The 15,680-nt window shown below is 38.1% G+C and overlaps 1 protein-coding gene across 2 annotated transcripts in view; it reads right to left on the bottom strand.

Moving 5' to 3' along the window:
* Positions 1–15,680, bottom strand: part of PDE11A (phosphodiesterase 11A) — a 387,926-nt gene that overhangs the window by 228,802 nt on the left and 143,444 nt on the right. For both annotated transcript variants that reach the window (XM_040971787.1, XM_040971785.1), the window contains exon 3: positions 1,760–1,849. In XM_040971787.1, the coding sequence (XP_040827721.1) occupies positions 1,760–1,849 (90 nt within the window). The remainder of the gene's footprint in view (positions 1–1,759; positions 1,850–15,680) is intronic.

The raw sequence follows: 15,680 nt of genomic DNA on the forward strand, positions 1-15,680 counted from the left end.
AGTGAAACTGTAAAATACGTCTTGACAATACAATGCTGGACTCATTGCCATTGTTCATACCTACAATATCAGGAAACACTTAAATAGCAGAATGATGGACTTATAACTGTTTATGGATCATTATATTATTGTAATAATACAGGAGAAAGAGTGAGGAAAGGAGATTTGGGGAGGAGGAATGGGGAAATCCCACAGTCTATGGAATTATATCATAAAATAATAATTTTAAGAATCCAAAAAAAGAAAAAAATATAAATATTGTTGAACGACTAAAAAATGTGTGCTATGGATTAATAATACATGAACCTTCCCCTAAGCAGGTCATAATGCAGGTAGAAAGGAGGAACATAATTAAATATCATTGTGTAGTGTGATCTGCAATCCACAACAGAACAATGCTAGCACTTACTAAGAAAAAGTGTAAGAAAGAAAAATGAACTGTATGTCTGAATGAGTCCTTAAAGGTAAGCAAAGTTGAAGCCCCTGGCGGAGTGGGTGAGAAGGTAGACATGAGGTACTGAGGCTGAGGAAGATATGGGCTTAGAGACTTGAGAAAATGAACAGAACAACTAGGTAATATTCTGGCCATCAGGGATTTTGTTGGTGGTATGCTAAATGAAAAGAGGATGATAACACATTGCTGAAGATAAAAAGAGAGCTTAGATGAGAGAAGAGAAATCGGATGCCAGGCTTAGGAGTATAGTTCAACAAGTTGTCTCCATCTGCTTATAAAAAATATTTATGGGGCCAGCACTATGGCAAAGTAGACAAAGCTTTCACCTGCAGTGCTTTGGTACCCTAAATGGGCATGAGCTTGAGTCCTGGCTGCTCCACTTCTGATAGCTCCCTAATATGCTTGAGAAGGCAGTGAAAGATGGCTCAAATGATGGGCCTCTGAACTCATGTGGCAGACCCAGAAGAAGCTCCAGATCCCTGGTTTTAGAATGGCCCAGCTTCAGCCACTGCGGCCATTTTGGGAGTAAACAGTCTGTATGTCTGTCCTTTTCTCTCTATAACTCTGCCTTTTAAATAAAAATAAACAAATTTTTTTAAAAAAATTAAAAAAACACAATACCCAGCAAGTGAGATTTTTCACCAATTTGATTATCACATCAACTATTTCAATACTTTTTAGCATCTTCTTATTAAATTGTTTTAAAGCCAGGCATTAATCTTCCTGTATAAAAGTAAAATAACTCTAATGTAATTTACTTTCCTTTTGATAAATTAACCTTTTTGATATTTCGTTTTTGCACTTTTGCTATTTTGTCCTATAACTCATGAAGGTCTATGATAGCAATTCCTCTAAATCTGTTTCTTTATAATTCTACAAAATAGTGTTTTCATTACTGTCCCAAATATCTTATAATGCCCTTATGTTTCTATTGGGGTAAAATCACATCTATAACATGCCTTGCTTCTTAAAGGATCTGAATTGTGAAAGCATCACCAAGCTACACTATAACTTCAGATGTACAAACAATCCAGGATACATCTGCTGTCCTATGGCACAGATGTGAAATTCAATATTGTTTTTAAAAATAACTAGCATTATTCCACCTGACTAACAATAGAGAATTGGTGTCCACTTCCATTTGGGTTCATTGCTTATAGGGTCTTCTCAGCCACACCCTTGCAGGGTTGTACAAATAAAAGACTCCTGGAGTGTTCAAAGATCATCCTTTGTTTTTTAAAGGCATAATGAGTCACAGAAAACTAAGAGCACAGAGAAATGTCAGCAATGTTTCTTTCTACTCACCCTGCTTCTTTCATATTCTTTCCTTGAGGCAGCAAAGAGCTGGGCATTGGATATGGCAATTCCACAGAATGGGAGATACATCTGCATCACCTGGGGCGAAAAGAGCATTAAGGCCATTAAAACAGGGGGAATTGATCTATTCTCTGCGAAACTAGACTTGACATTTTCTATGTAGGCCTGACCATAATGTTGTCTTTTGAACCATATTATAAGAACAGTGTTATAGAAACTCAAAAGTATTTTGTTATTCCTTTTGTGATAAAAGAAGGCAATAAACCAATATATCTGGAATTTTAGGCTCATGTCCCTGGGCACATTTGGAGGAAGGCAGGATATAAACCCATTCCTTTGTACATGCATTTCATATCAAGGAGCTTACTTTGACCCTAGATCTGTCAGCTACCAGATTTAAGCTGGCCTGTTGTGATGCGCTCAGTAGGAACCTAGGGGTCAGAAGGTCTAGCAACTTTTGTGGAAGATCTCTAGTCATGTCCACCACTGAGCATACAGAACGGGACATGAAAGCAAAGTGGTGGGAGGCTTCTATAAAAACCTGTTGGAGGAAAGGCTGGGGATCCCATGAGACTTTCTCAAGGAAGAATCACACAGCTGACCCCAACAAAGAATTTCCATTGTAAGAAGTCTGGGTTTAGGGATTTGTAGGATGCCTAGCACTTTCACTCAACTTCATCTCCAGAATACGATACCACTGAGACAGGAGGCAATAAGGAAATGAAAGTCCTTCCCTAAGTTCTTTACAAGTTGGAATAATCCCCTGACAGTGCTGGGGGACTTCTCTGAAGCAGAAGGAAAGGGCATCTCTTTTGTCAGTCTCTACCTCTGACTCTCACATAGACCCACCTGATTTAGAGCCAGCCATGCAAGGAGGTGCAGAGCTGTTGCAACCCAGAGTGGACCCTGCCATGGACAGCACAGGAAAGTTTGAAGCTCACTGTGTATGAACGCTGAGCACAGCAGACCAGGCACTCAGTCAGAGGTCCATGTGAGGTTCCCCTGAGACACCCAGAACAGGATCACCAAGAGTGGAAGGTGATTTTGTCAAGAACTTGAGATAGGCAAAAGATGAAGGGCAAGTCACATCACCTGTCATTTCCTTCTGAATAAAATCTTGCTCTGGCTACTTGGGCATGCTCAATTCTGATCTGTAGCTTCTGAAAGATTCTCTGAATCAAATGGATGCCAACTATGACTTTGTTCTTACAGAAGAAAGAGAAAAACAATGTGATTGGCATTAAGGTAAGGTGCAAATATCAATGAGCCTATTTTCAGAGAGGTTGTCAAGATAATCTCCCTCTCTGAATGGTGACATGCCGCTTTCTAGAACTAGTTGCCATTCCATCCTTCTTGTCTCTCCTTTCTTCCTACTTCCCCTCACCAGGCCTTAGGAAGTTTTATCTGTAAGCCATCACAAAGCTGTTGACATAAAGCTGCCAGACATTCCACCACCATCTCCCTGCCTTTAGCCAGCATGGGACCACTTTCAACATAACTCACACACCAGCACTTTCCCTGCAGTTTTACATCTTTGTTTTGTTTTTCTGTACACAGATAGTGCATATGATAGAGGTAAAGAGTAGGAAGATACATTAATTACTTATTTTGACTCTATGACCTTTTAATTTTATTTTTGAATTCATAATCCAGTTATGAAGCAGTTTCTAAGTAACAGTGAATTAATGAACCAACAGAAAGTTTTCTAATATATTGCTTCATTTGTAACATTGATATTTATTCAGATCCATGTGGCATGTACAAATAAGAAGAATTTTAATTTCAAATTGGATGATCTTTGGTGGCTCTTCTGTGTGAAATTCAACAAGTCACTTAGGCTCTCTGAACTCAATGCTTTATTTCTAAAACTCCAGGTTTGTGATCCCTTTAAGTTCTAATGTTTGGTGATTCAACTAATTAGAAACATCAGTGAGTTTCAATATTCTATTTGCTTGGGGAAAAAAAAACATAAATTCAATAAACATGCTGGCATCTTATCCAAGAAATAATCATTTCTAACAATAATTGACAAAGCCCATTTGTCAATGTACCAGGCACAATGTTAAACATTTTACATACACAAGGTCCCTTTGGTTCCTCATAATCACACATTCTACTGATTCCATTTCTCAAATGAAAATATCGAGGCAGGAAAGACCTCTGATCAGGTTTCAAATGTGGGGTCAGTGTTGTGGGGTAGTTGATTTAAGCTTTTGATGCCTGCATCCCTACAGGCACTGGTTTGAAACTCTGCTCCTCCACTTCAGATGCAGCTCTCTAGGAAAGGCCTGGGAAAGGTAGCAGATAATTCAAGTGTTTGGACCCCTGCCACTCATGTGGGAGATCCAGGGGCAGATCTTGGCTCTTGGCTTCAACCTGGCCTAGTGGGTCATTGTAGCCACCTGCAGAGTGAATTAGTGGACTGAAGATATTTTCTCTCTCACCCCCACTCTCCCTCCCTCCCTCCTTTGCTTTGTCTCTATAATGCTGAATTTCAAAATAAATTAAATCATTTTTAAAAAGTATCCAAAGCAATTGTAAAATATTGGTTTCTTCATATGTTTCTGCACATCAGCAAGACTCTGCTTCTGCTTTTCAAGGACACTTGTACAATATATGGCTTTAGCAGATAGAGACAGTGCTTCCTTGCACAGAAAGGATCAGCATTTATTTTACCACACAGGGTAGGAATGCTAGCATTTGCCTCCGGGTGGAGATGAGATAGGCTTCCTGTCTATTAAAAAAAAATCTGAGTTCTTGATAGTTCAGATTCTTCCTCTGTAGTGCAATGTGCTTTGGGTGCTATTCATGCGGTCAGGAACATACACAAGTACTATCCTTATTAGTGCATTAAGAAGCTGTCCTTTGTCAATAATCCAGGAGTTTCATGTCTCCCAACTGCATCTATGAGACTGTAACAGACTCACTCTAAAAATCTCAGACCTTTTAAGGTTCTTGGTAAACCACTTGGACAGAAAACAATGAAACTGTATTTTGAATCCTGGAATCTGTCTCTAATTTCTACATTTCTCCTACCTCTCAGAGTATTAGGTTTCTTTCATATCACTAGTAAGATGCCCTGGTTATCTGTAATAAGATAGAATAGATTGCTGGGAGTACAGTAGATTTTTTTCCAGTCTATGAGCAGTTATGAAAGACTGCAGAAACAGATATAAGTTGGTTTCCATGATAACAGAGGAAGTATCCTAATGGTGGGGTGAGGGTGGTGACCCGTCTAGTATCTGATGTAAGGGGAAATCTAAACAGAGGGCGAACTACACAGTAGAATGTTCAGGCAGAAGAGGTTAGCATTGGGAGAAACTGTCAGCAGGCACCCGGGCCCTGCCTTGCAGGAAGTAAAAGGTCAGTTAGCATTGTTCACAGCAGAAAGCAGGGAAGCAGCAGAATACAGGAAGGGCCTCTGATCAGATACTAAATGTTGAGTATATTGGGCCAGCATGGCAGCAGAGCAAATTAATTCTCCACCTGTGATACCCTCATCTCAGTGTCAGTCCAAGCTGGTTCAAGTTCTAGCTGCTTCACTTTCAATCAGCTTCTTGCTTATGGCTTGTGAAAGCAATGGAGAAGGGCACAGGTGCTTGGACTCCTGCACCCACATGAAAAAACCAGAAGATCCTGGCTTCCAGCTACAGTCTGGCTCAGTTTTGGCCATTGCGGCCATTTGGGGAATATACCAACAGATGGAAGATCTCTCCCTCTCTCTCCTTCTATCTCTGTCTTTCCCTCTCTCTGTGACTTTGACTTTCAAGCAAAAATACATAAATCTCTTAAAAAGAAAACAAATATGGAGCACAATGTTTTAGAGACACGGTATTGATTATAAGTACAGTCCATGGAAAATGAGAGCCCACATACGTCAGCCCATTGGAGAACAATTCAGGGACTAAAGACCAGGCTATGTACACAACCAGAGACGTCCAGTTGTGGGGCCAGTGGGTGCACTTCCATGCTCCTGGGAGACCACAGACAGCCCAAAGTCACACAGTCAGTCCACAGCAAGTCTCTTCATTTTCCTCCAATCTTGTTTGTGTTAAGCCTACAAGTTAGTCTTAAAATGATGGTTTCTAAATACTTCTTCAAATAGGAAAGCTGTACTTAGTGATTAATGCAATGTACTATAAAGAAAGCATGAAAGTCGGATCTGTATGATTAGTCCATTGATCTACCCCCACTGCGTCTAGAAAAGCACCTCTTAATTCAGCCCTGACAGATGAGTGCTATTAACTTGTCACAACCTCAGCAAAATCAACCTCTCAATCCTCCCTCACTTTAAAGCCTAACAAATGCCACTTTCATGAAGTCTTCTCATGTAAATATAGAAAACCCCTTACATCACAATGTAACTCTGATTCTCATTCTTCAGTGGAGATGAAAAAACAACCAAAGCTCTGCTAATTTAACCCAATTATGAAACTTTTATAGTGCATTTGAATGGCAAAAACTATCATGCTGCCTTATTTTGTGTACTCTAATTTACAAGTTAACACTTCCCTATAGTAGCATCCAAGTAAAAGTCAATGACAAAATTAACATCCCACTCGTCATATTGGATTCACATGTCTGCTGGATTGAACAACATTTGCATGAATGTGTCTCATGACAGAGAAAGGTTTAAGAATGCAAAATGCACAATAAACTACATGATACCATTGCCATAGTAATCCATTTAATACTGATTTTATTATACTCATGAGATCTTGATTGATTAGCTTAATCTCCTTCAAAAGTTTCACAGAACATATAGGCTGAAGTTCACATTTCAATTTGACATGAAAGACCTTTAAAAATTTGGACCCACCCAGCTACATTTCCTAGTCTATACATTCTATGCTTCTGCTAAATTGCTTAGTGTCACCAGTTACTCACTCAAAGCATCCTGCTTCTACGGTGTTTTTACCATGTGTATCACCTGCAATTATTTTTCCTTCTACTCCCCAAGTCACATTTATGTCCATCAAAACTTCAATGATTTACTTGTCTTTAGTCAAGTAACTACTTGTTTTTATTCAAGTTATTAAATAGGTTATACACATTTTTAAGTAATAGAAAATAAAATACATTCATTTTTAACTTAGACTTCTTTTACATCTGTTTTCTTAAATAATTCATCTAAAATTTAACATGCAACTTTGTATCAATGTTTTATTATGAGAATCATTTTTAAGTTCTCCAAAAAAATGACCTTCACTGTTACCTAAGTCACTTTACTTTTTAAGATTTATTTTTTTTATTATTATTTTTTATTGGAAAGGCAGATATACAGGGAGGAGATACAGAGAGGAAGATCTTCCGTCCAATGATTCACTCCCCAAGTGAGCCGCAACGGCCGATACTATGCCGATCCGAAGCCAGGAGCCTCTTCCAGGTCTCCCATGCGGGTGCAGGGTCCCAAAGCTTTGGGCCGTCCTCGACTGCTTTCCCGGGCCACAGGCAGGGAGGTGGAAGGGAAGCGGGGCTGCCAGGATTAGAACCGGTGCCCATATGGGATCCCGGGCGTGCAAGGCGAGGACTTAACCACTTGCGCCACCGCGCCGGGCCCAATCACTTTACTTTTTAAAAGATTTATTTATTTTTATTGGAAAATCAGAATTACAGAGAGAGAGAAAGAGACAAAGAGAATGCTCTTCTATCTGCTGGTTCAATACCCAAGTGTTCACAATGGCCAGAGTTGAGCTGATCTGATGCAAGCAGCCAGAAGCTTCTTCCAGGTCTCCCATGCAGGTGCAGGGTGCCAAAGCTTTGGGCCATCCTTTATTGCCTTCCCTGGACACAGCAGGGAGATAGAAAGGAAATGGAGCTGGTATATGAAATGACACTCATATGGTTTCCCCACTGTGCACGATGAGGACTTTGGCCACTAGGCTACTCTGCTGGGCCCATCTAAGTCACTTTAAAAGATACTTAATGAGCAACCCTGTAAGATTGAAATGTCTCCTTCCAGAGCAAAGGGAAGAACTGTTTACCACACAGTGTAATAGAGATAACATTTCCCTCTGTCAGGTGGGCTTCTATTGTAAAATACGTGGACACCCTACATTTGAGATGCCTTTCTTGCAGTGCAGTTCCTTGTATAATCTACGTTAGATGCTGTTGCTGACATTTTATCCCAGGCCACAGCAGTAATTCACATATCATTTATACCATCATTTTGTTAAAGATGTATATTTTTAACTTCATAATATAGCTACGTAACACCCTTATTTCCTGAGACAATTGTAATTAATTTTTATTTTCTCATTCCATTTACTCCTACCCACATAACATTGTTTACTATAATTTCATGTTCAGAAGAGAAGTTGTTCAACTTAAGCAAATCTATACTTAACATCTTTAGCCTCTTTCTAAATAAGGATGTTGGAACAATAATTTAATTTTCAATGCTACTTTCTATTAAACATATTAACTTTTTTCTTTTTCCATAGCAAACTGTACTATAACCATCATCATTATTATTAATCAATGTTTATTTACGGTTACTCACATATATGCCATTATTTCACTCTCTTCAATCCTTATAGCAACTCTCTCCTTCCTTCTGTATAGCTTCTTTTCTTTTCACACACTATCCTTCAAAATATCCCTTGTTATTGGTAAATATTTTGGTTTTGTGTTATATACAATGTGTTTATTTATGGTCTTTCTTAGGAAGTAATTTAACTGGGCCCATAATTCTTTGTTTACAGCTTTTTTCTCTCAATATTCAGAAGATGTTTATTCCCTCTCATAAGCATAAGTTATTAAACATATGTTATTAAACATATGCTCTCATAAGAATATGGTATTTATTCCCTCTCATGAGCTGATGTTATTAAAAACATCAGCTGTCAATATAATTTTTGGAGATTATCTATTTTTGTTTGTTTCTGGGTTATTTAGATCATCTTCGTGTATCTGACTGTTATTTTTGTTTCTAGCATCTATCAATAACTTGATTGAATCATGCACAACTCTAACATCTGCAGAGCCCCCAGTTTATGATGGTTCAACTTAGAATTTTTTTAAACTATTTCATGATGGTACAAAACAGTGCATTTCAGTAGAAGCTGAGTTTTGATTTTAACCTTTCTAATGTGTATGGCACAATAATCTCTCCCTATGGGTGAGATGGGTGTCAGTAGTAAGCAACAGCTCCCAGTCAGCCCTAGGTGGACACTCATTCATTTCCACCTACTGTGTAACTGAGCTATTATGTTTGGTAGGTTGGGTGTTATTTACTGCATTTCTGATGTGCAATACTTTCAACTCATGATGGATTTATTAAAATATAGCCCCCTTATAAGCTGAAAAGCCTCTGTATGCTCCTATTGATCAGTGATTACTGCTGAAAGAGACAACACTTACATCCTCATAACTAAGTACACACTTTATTACTAAAATAGTGTCCCCGGTGTCATTCACTGATATTGTAATTCAACACCCTGGGATAAGATTCAATCACGCTACAGATGTCCATAAGACAATATAAAATATTGAACATGTTATACATACATAAAACACAATACAAAACATTTACATATTATAAGAATATAACCATAAATGATTATGACAATATATCAATATGTCAATATATATTTGACAATATAACCATAGTGTGCACAAACAAATATGCAGGATAAGAGCAAGAAAAAATTGAATCATGTGGAAATGGAAATTGAAATACAAAGTATTTTTATATATATATTTTTCAATCTCAAAGCAAAGCAAAAGATGTCTTTTTTTTTTTTTAAGGAAAAGGGTTGGTTATTCTAGCCTGCTCTTTCTAAAATCCATCCTTCCTTTTCACCCCAAAATAATAATTTCATCTTCACCATCTAGTTCTGCATTGCAAAAGGTCTAAAAAGCATTAATGACTAAGAAATAAATGAGTCTACACACCCTTGTGCAACACTTTTCCGCTTGAAAGCATTTTATGAACATTGGCTAATTAATCTTTACAACATCCTACTCAGAGAGTTAAACAGTAAAATCATTAAGCTGTAAAAAGTTACTTTAGCTTTGGAAACCCACGAAAATACCACGAATAAGTATACAATCAGAGCACTGGGTCTTTCAAACTATGCACTAAAGAAAAGACAGTAGTTAGCCAGCTTTTTAAAAACCTTTGAACCACAGACAAAGAATGGCTATTAAAGCCCCAAGGGCAGCTCTGGCCTGATCACACACCATTAAGGAAAACTGGGTGTTTACACTGAAGATTCCCAGGGCTATCTCCTTCGAGAATTCCACTCCTAGAAGGCAAAACAGCTTGATGAGGCATAGTACTGTCTGTGAAATGAATGGTGAGAGCAGATTCTGAAGGCTGCCGTCTGAATGGCTCAAGCATTAACCATAGAGACAAGCCTCACTGAGATGGGGACCATTGGTTTGGAACTGGGAATGTTTTAACACCATTTTAATTCAAATTGCAGGGAAATGCTCATGTGGAGTCATTTGGAAAATCAATCCAAAGATGAAGGCAATTATATAACATTCATAGAAGAAAACACTGTCAGAGCCTTTTGAAGCAGAAAATATTTGAAATAGTCAGGAAGAAAAAAAAATGTCTTTCTCTAGAGATTTGATATGAAATCTTGGATTCCACTGGTATGGGTTCATTTGCTGCAAATTTTTTTTAACACAAACTCAGAAAGATAGTAGGAGGCTGGCATTTTGACGTTGTAAGTTAAGTCTCTCACTTTGATGCCAGCATCCCACATAGGCACAGGTTTGAGTTCACTTTTTTTGGTAAGATTTATTTATTTTTATTGGAAAGTCAGATTTACAAAGAGAAGGAGAGACAGAGAGAAAGGTCTTCCATCCACTGGTTCACTCCCCAAAGGGATGTAATGTGGAGTTGGACCCATGTGAAGCCAGGTGCCAGTAGCTTCTTCCTTGTTTCCCATGTGAGTGTGGAGCCTCCAGGTTTCAGGCCATCCTCCACTGGTTTCCCAGGTTAAAAGCAGGGAGCTACATGGGAAGTGGAGCAGGTGGGACATGAAGCCAGTGATTGCATGCAGAAATTTAGCCAATTTAGCCATTGTGCCTATAGGTTCACTTCTAATCCAGCTCCCTGCTAATAATGCACCAGGGAAAGCAGCAGCAGATGGCCCAAGTGCTTGGGGCCCTGCACCCACATAGGTACCCCAAAGAAGCTTTGGCCTGGCACAACCCATGCCATTATTGGCATTTAGAGAGTGAGCCTGCAGTTGGGAGATCTATCTCTTAGGGTTAGTGTTAGGGTTGGAAGATCTATCTCTTTCTATCTCTGTGTAACTCTGCCTTTCAAGTACATAAACACTTCTTTAGTAAAGATAATAAATGGCACTTTACTTCAGGAGTCAGAGCTATGAATTAATCTTATCAGTTCCCTTGAAAACAAACACTATTGATTAAAACATGACTTGTCTATCCGTTATGTGCCCCTTTCAGAGAAAATAGCCTTGAAAATAGAGAGAAACAACTCTTTCCTTGTTTTGTTTTTTAAAAAATGGTCTGGAATAGATGTTCCAATTTCATACTTTTGAAATTGTCTCTGAAAAAAAAAAGAAATCTATGAGGTAGAATACCATTCTTACAAAAAATAGGGAAACCATTAGATAGATAGATAGATAGATAGATAGATAGATAGATAGATAGATAGATAGATCTTTTCTTAAAAGACAGGGGAAACAAGATGCCACATGGGGAAAAAGAGCTTTTGTCTCAGAAAGCTGAAGCAGGAGCAAGATTACGGGGCAGAGACCTGCAGAGGCGACATGAGGAAGGGGGAATATGGTGGGCTTCTCCCTCTTCCAAATCCCAGGCAGACCATATTCAAAATCTTGGGTTCTGTAGACTCCTACTCTTGCTGAAACACACTCTTCACTTCTCTCATTTTCTTTCCTAACAGATGGGTCAATGTGTTTTTCTGTCTTCTGCTCCTGAGTATTAATACTGGTTTTTCTGTCTTCTGCTCCTGAGTATTAATACCAGGACCACAGTTTCCTGTGTGAATATCCTATTCTTCTCATCCCACCCCTATAAGTACTGTTGGTTAAACTATCCTCCAATGAGCCCCATTTATCCAATGTACAATTATTGGCAGGTAGCTTCATAGTATCCACACTAATGTCTGTCAGTTTAGAGGTTATGGTTTGCTGACTGCTAGATAACCTCTATTTAGCCACAATCTGCATCCCTCGACTTCAAAAATCATCATCATCATCATCATTTCATGTCTGGAGACACTTCTTTTGTTCTATTCTTTTTTTTAAAGGTTTATTTCTTTTTATTACAAAGTCAGATATACAGAGGAGGAGAGACAGAGAGGAAGATCTTCCATCTGGTGATTCACTCCCTAAGTGACCACAACAGCTGGTGCTGTGCCGATCCAAAGCCGGGAATCAGGAACCTCTTCTGGGTCTCCCACGCGGGAGCAGGATCCCAAAGCTTTGGGCCGTTCTCAACTGCTTTCCCAGGCCACAGACAGGGAGCTGGATGGGAAGTGGAGTTGCCGGGGTTAGAACCGGCACCCATATGGGATCCTGGCACATTCAAGGTGAGGACTTTAGCAGCTAGGCCACGCCGCTGGGTCTTGTTTTCATTTTTCATGATATGGTTTTGTAGGTATAGAGGTTCTGAGACCATCCAGGCCTGTTGAGGTCTTGGCCACACCTTCAGGTGGGTGGCACCAGCACTGCCCACCCATTTCCAAATTGATTAAGAAACCACCAATAGGGAACATTTTACCTGTATGTTCCCTGCCCAACAAGGAGGGGTTAGAGAATGCTTAAAATCCCAAGACCTTTCCTCAAACCTTTGGTGTCTCTCTCTCTCTCCCTCCTCTTTCGAGAAGTAACCCACCTCCAGGCTTTCTCCTCTGAGGTGCTTTCCCCTCTTCTCTCCCTTCCCTGCTCACCTGGTCCTTTTGCAAATAAACTTTTCTGTCTGCAACAGATTCCTGGCTTTTTATTTCTATACTAAGGTGAGGAAAGAACCCATCAGGCATTTCTGGTAACAAGTTCCTCTCTCACCCTCCACTTCCTTCTTCCACAATTTCCCAGAATTCCCACCATTTCTTCCCATATTGTGGTAGTATAGTCCTTTAGTAGCAATTACATGTTTAACATTCTGCAAGTTAAGCACATTATGCCATTGTAGACACATGCAATGGTAGAAAATCTAGTATCATATTGTCAAGGTATATTTGGCTGTTTCATTGGGAGTTCATGTTCTTACCCTCAAGCATTCCACTGAAGGAAAAAACCCTGAAAAATCTACCATCGGAGCCAGTTTCTTTCTAAGATAATTTGAATATTTTCCCCTGATCCTAAAGTTTCAAAACAGAGGGAAAAAAAAATACATATATTTCTAGCCCTCAGGGCTAACTACTATTAACTTTTTGGCATTTTATCATTCACCAAATTTTCTTTTCTTTTTCCTTACCTATATATCCCACAGGCTAACCATATAATAATATTTTATATGCTTTTCTAAATTTTTATACCAGCTATCACTTGGGATGTAAAATTATTCTTTGCACAGTCCAGAAGAAGGAAGTATATAGAGAAGGAAAGTAAGTTAGTGGTTTCTTGGGGTAGCAATACTAACAGGATTAACTGTGCATGGGCATAGAGGATCTTACTGATGGTGTGTTCTAAAACTGACTGATAGTGATGGCTGCACCACTCATAAAGCTACTCAAAATCATTGAATTATTCATTTGAAATGGATGAATATTAGGATATGCAAAACACTCCAGAATAAAGCTATTAAAACTAGCATAAACATTCCATTCGTTGTATATGTTAATATGACTAATCAATTATCCACTGTTAGACATCCAGGATGCTTTCAATTTTATATTAACAATCCTTCAGTTAAGCATCCTTACAGTTAATCTTTGTGCATTCCATGATTACTTTCTTACAAAAAAAAAAAAAACAACCTAGTAGGGGACTTATTTTACTCAACATATACTTATTTGGTACTTCCCTACACTACGCAAAATTCTAAATGTTTTACTAGTGAATGTGTGCTTTTTTAATAACACCAAAACTACAGAAAACTTTTACCTTCTTTTAAAAAAATCCAGAACTCCACAAAGTAAGTGCAGCTTCCACTTTGTTTCCTTTCCCATCAGCCATTATACTCCCAAAGAAAACCCTAGTTAGCATTGATAGTGTTTTCTTCTAGATTTTTAAATGCACTGCACAAAATCCATTATCTAGTTTTAGGGATATTTGTAAACATAAATGGAATCACATTCTAACAAAATATTTTGGAGGTCTTTACACCTCAAAGAGATCATTTTTCACTCTTCTAAATCTCTACAGAAACTATAAGGGGTGGATGTTCCCATTATTAGACAGACATTCACATTGGATATAACTTTTCTGTTACAAATAATGCTGCTGTCAACTGTCCTAAAAATACATCTTGCACACTTGTGCAACACTTCTGTTGGACAGATGTTTTTGGAAGTAGAATGTTAAGTTTGAAGAATACGTACATTAAAAATTTTAATAGCTATTGCCAAATCATCCTCCAAAAAGTTTCCATCAATTTACACTCCCACTGACAGTCATCAGAACATTAATTTACCCCTACTCACACAACATGAAGTATTATCATTCTTTCTAAAATTTGCCTGACAAAAACCTATACTATATTTTGTATTATGTCACATTTATTTGATTACTGATGTGACAGAAGATTTTTCATAATTTATTAGTTACCACTATTCTTTATGGTCTTTTATTGTTGCTTGCTTACATTTCACTGAAAAGTTCATCTATTACTGATTAGCAAGCACTTTTTATGTTGTAGAGATATTGCACAATTTTCCATTTGCAGAAATTATGAATCTTGTCATACGCTTGATACAGTCCAAAAGGTCTTCAAGGCTTAATTACTTTTTTATATGGCACAGTAGATCTGGCCTCCTTTCTTTCTTGGGGTGAGGAACTTTTGCAAAGATATCAAGCTGTATATCCCTGTCAAGGTTAATGTTATAAGCAGGCTAACCTATATATTGCATCCTGCTTCTTTTTTTACCTGACTTTATACTTCAACCCTCCTGCAAGATGTGGGCTTGAGCTTGATCCAGTTTTGGCTAAAGCAGCATTATGGTCTTCCACTTGACAACAACAATAAACACAGTATGTGAAACTAGGTAGTAACTTATGATGTCAACACTGCTGTCCAGATTCTAGAAAATTTCCTATATCATAATGTATGAACAGAAAAGTCCTCTAATTTTCTCATAAGATATATCGAAATTTTCCTTGAACCTTGAAACTATACTGACACTATTTACTCCTATTATTAGCAGGATCTCACACAGGAGATCCTACCTTTTTGTAATTCCTAACTCTTAAATTAATTGACAATCCATACTGTTGCAACCATACACTATGCACAGTCATACACTTTGTGCCTTGATGCTGTCATTTAGCAGACCATTTTCAAGGTTCATTCATGTTGTAGCATGTATCAACACTTCATTATTTTTTTCCAAAATAAAATTTCTAAATGAATAGTCTATTTCTCCAGGATTAATAGTCTATTTCTCCAGGATTACGCAGAAAAATTGTGTGGAAAGTACAGAGATTTCCCATATACTCCTTTCTTTTGGCCAGTATATACAATATCTCATATTCTTAACATCATACAGTAGTGTGGCACATTTGTCTCAATTGATGAGTCAATACTAACACAATACTATAGGTTGTTTCACTTATTGAAAGTGGTCTGTGATAGGGAGTGTTCAAGATAATTGAGAAAACTATTTTTCAGATTTTTAAATTACTGCAGATCCTAATGAGATTTCTTAGAGAATGGAATCCAGTAAACAAGACATTTCTTTATGTTTAATGTATACCTTATGAACACAGCCTGAAAGTAATGTTAAAGATTGTTTTTATTTGGG

The sequence above is a fragment of the Ochotona curzoniae genome, unplaced genomic scaffold (assembly GCF_017591425.1).
Source record: "Ochotona curzoniae isolate NIBS_2020 unplaced genomic scaffold, NIBS_Ocur_1.0 contig_2210, whole genome shotgun sequence".
In the NCBI taxonomy this organism is placed as follows: Eukaryota; Metazoa; Chordata; class Mammalia; order Lagomorpha; family Ochotonidae; genus Ochotona; species Ochotona curzoniae.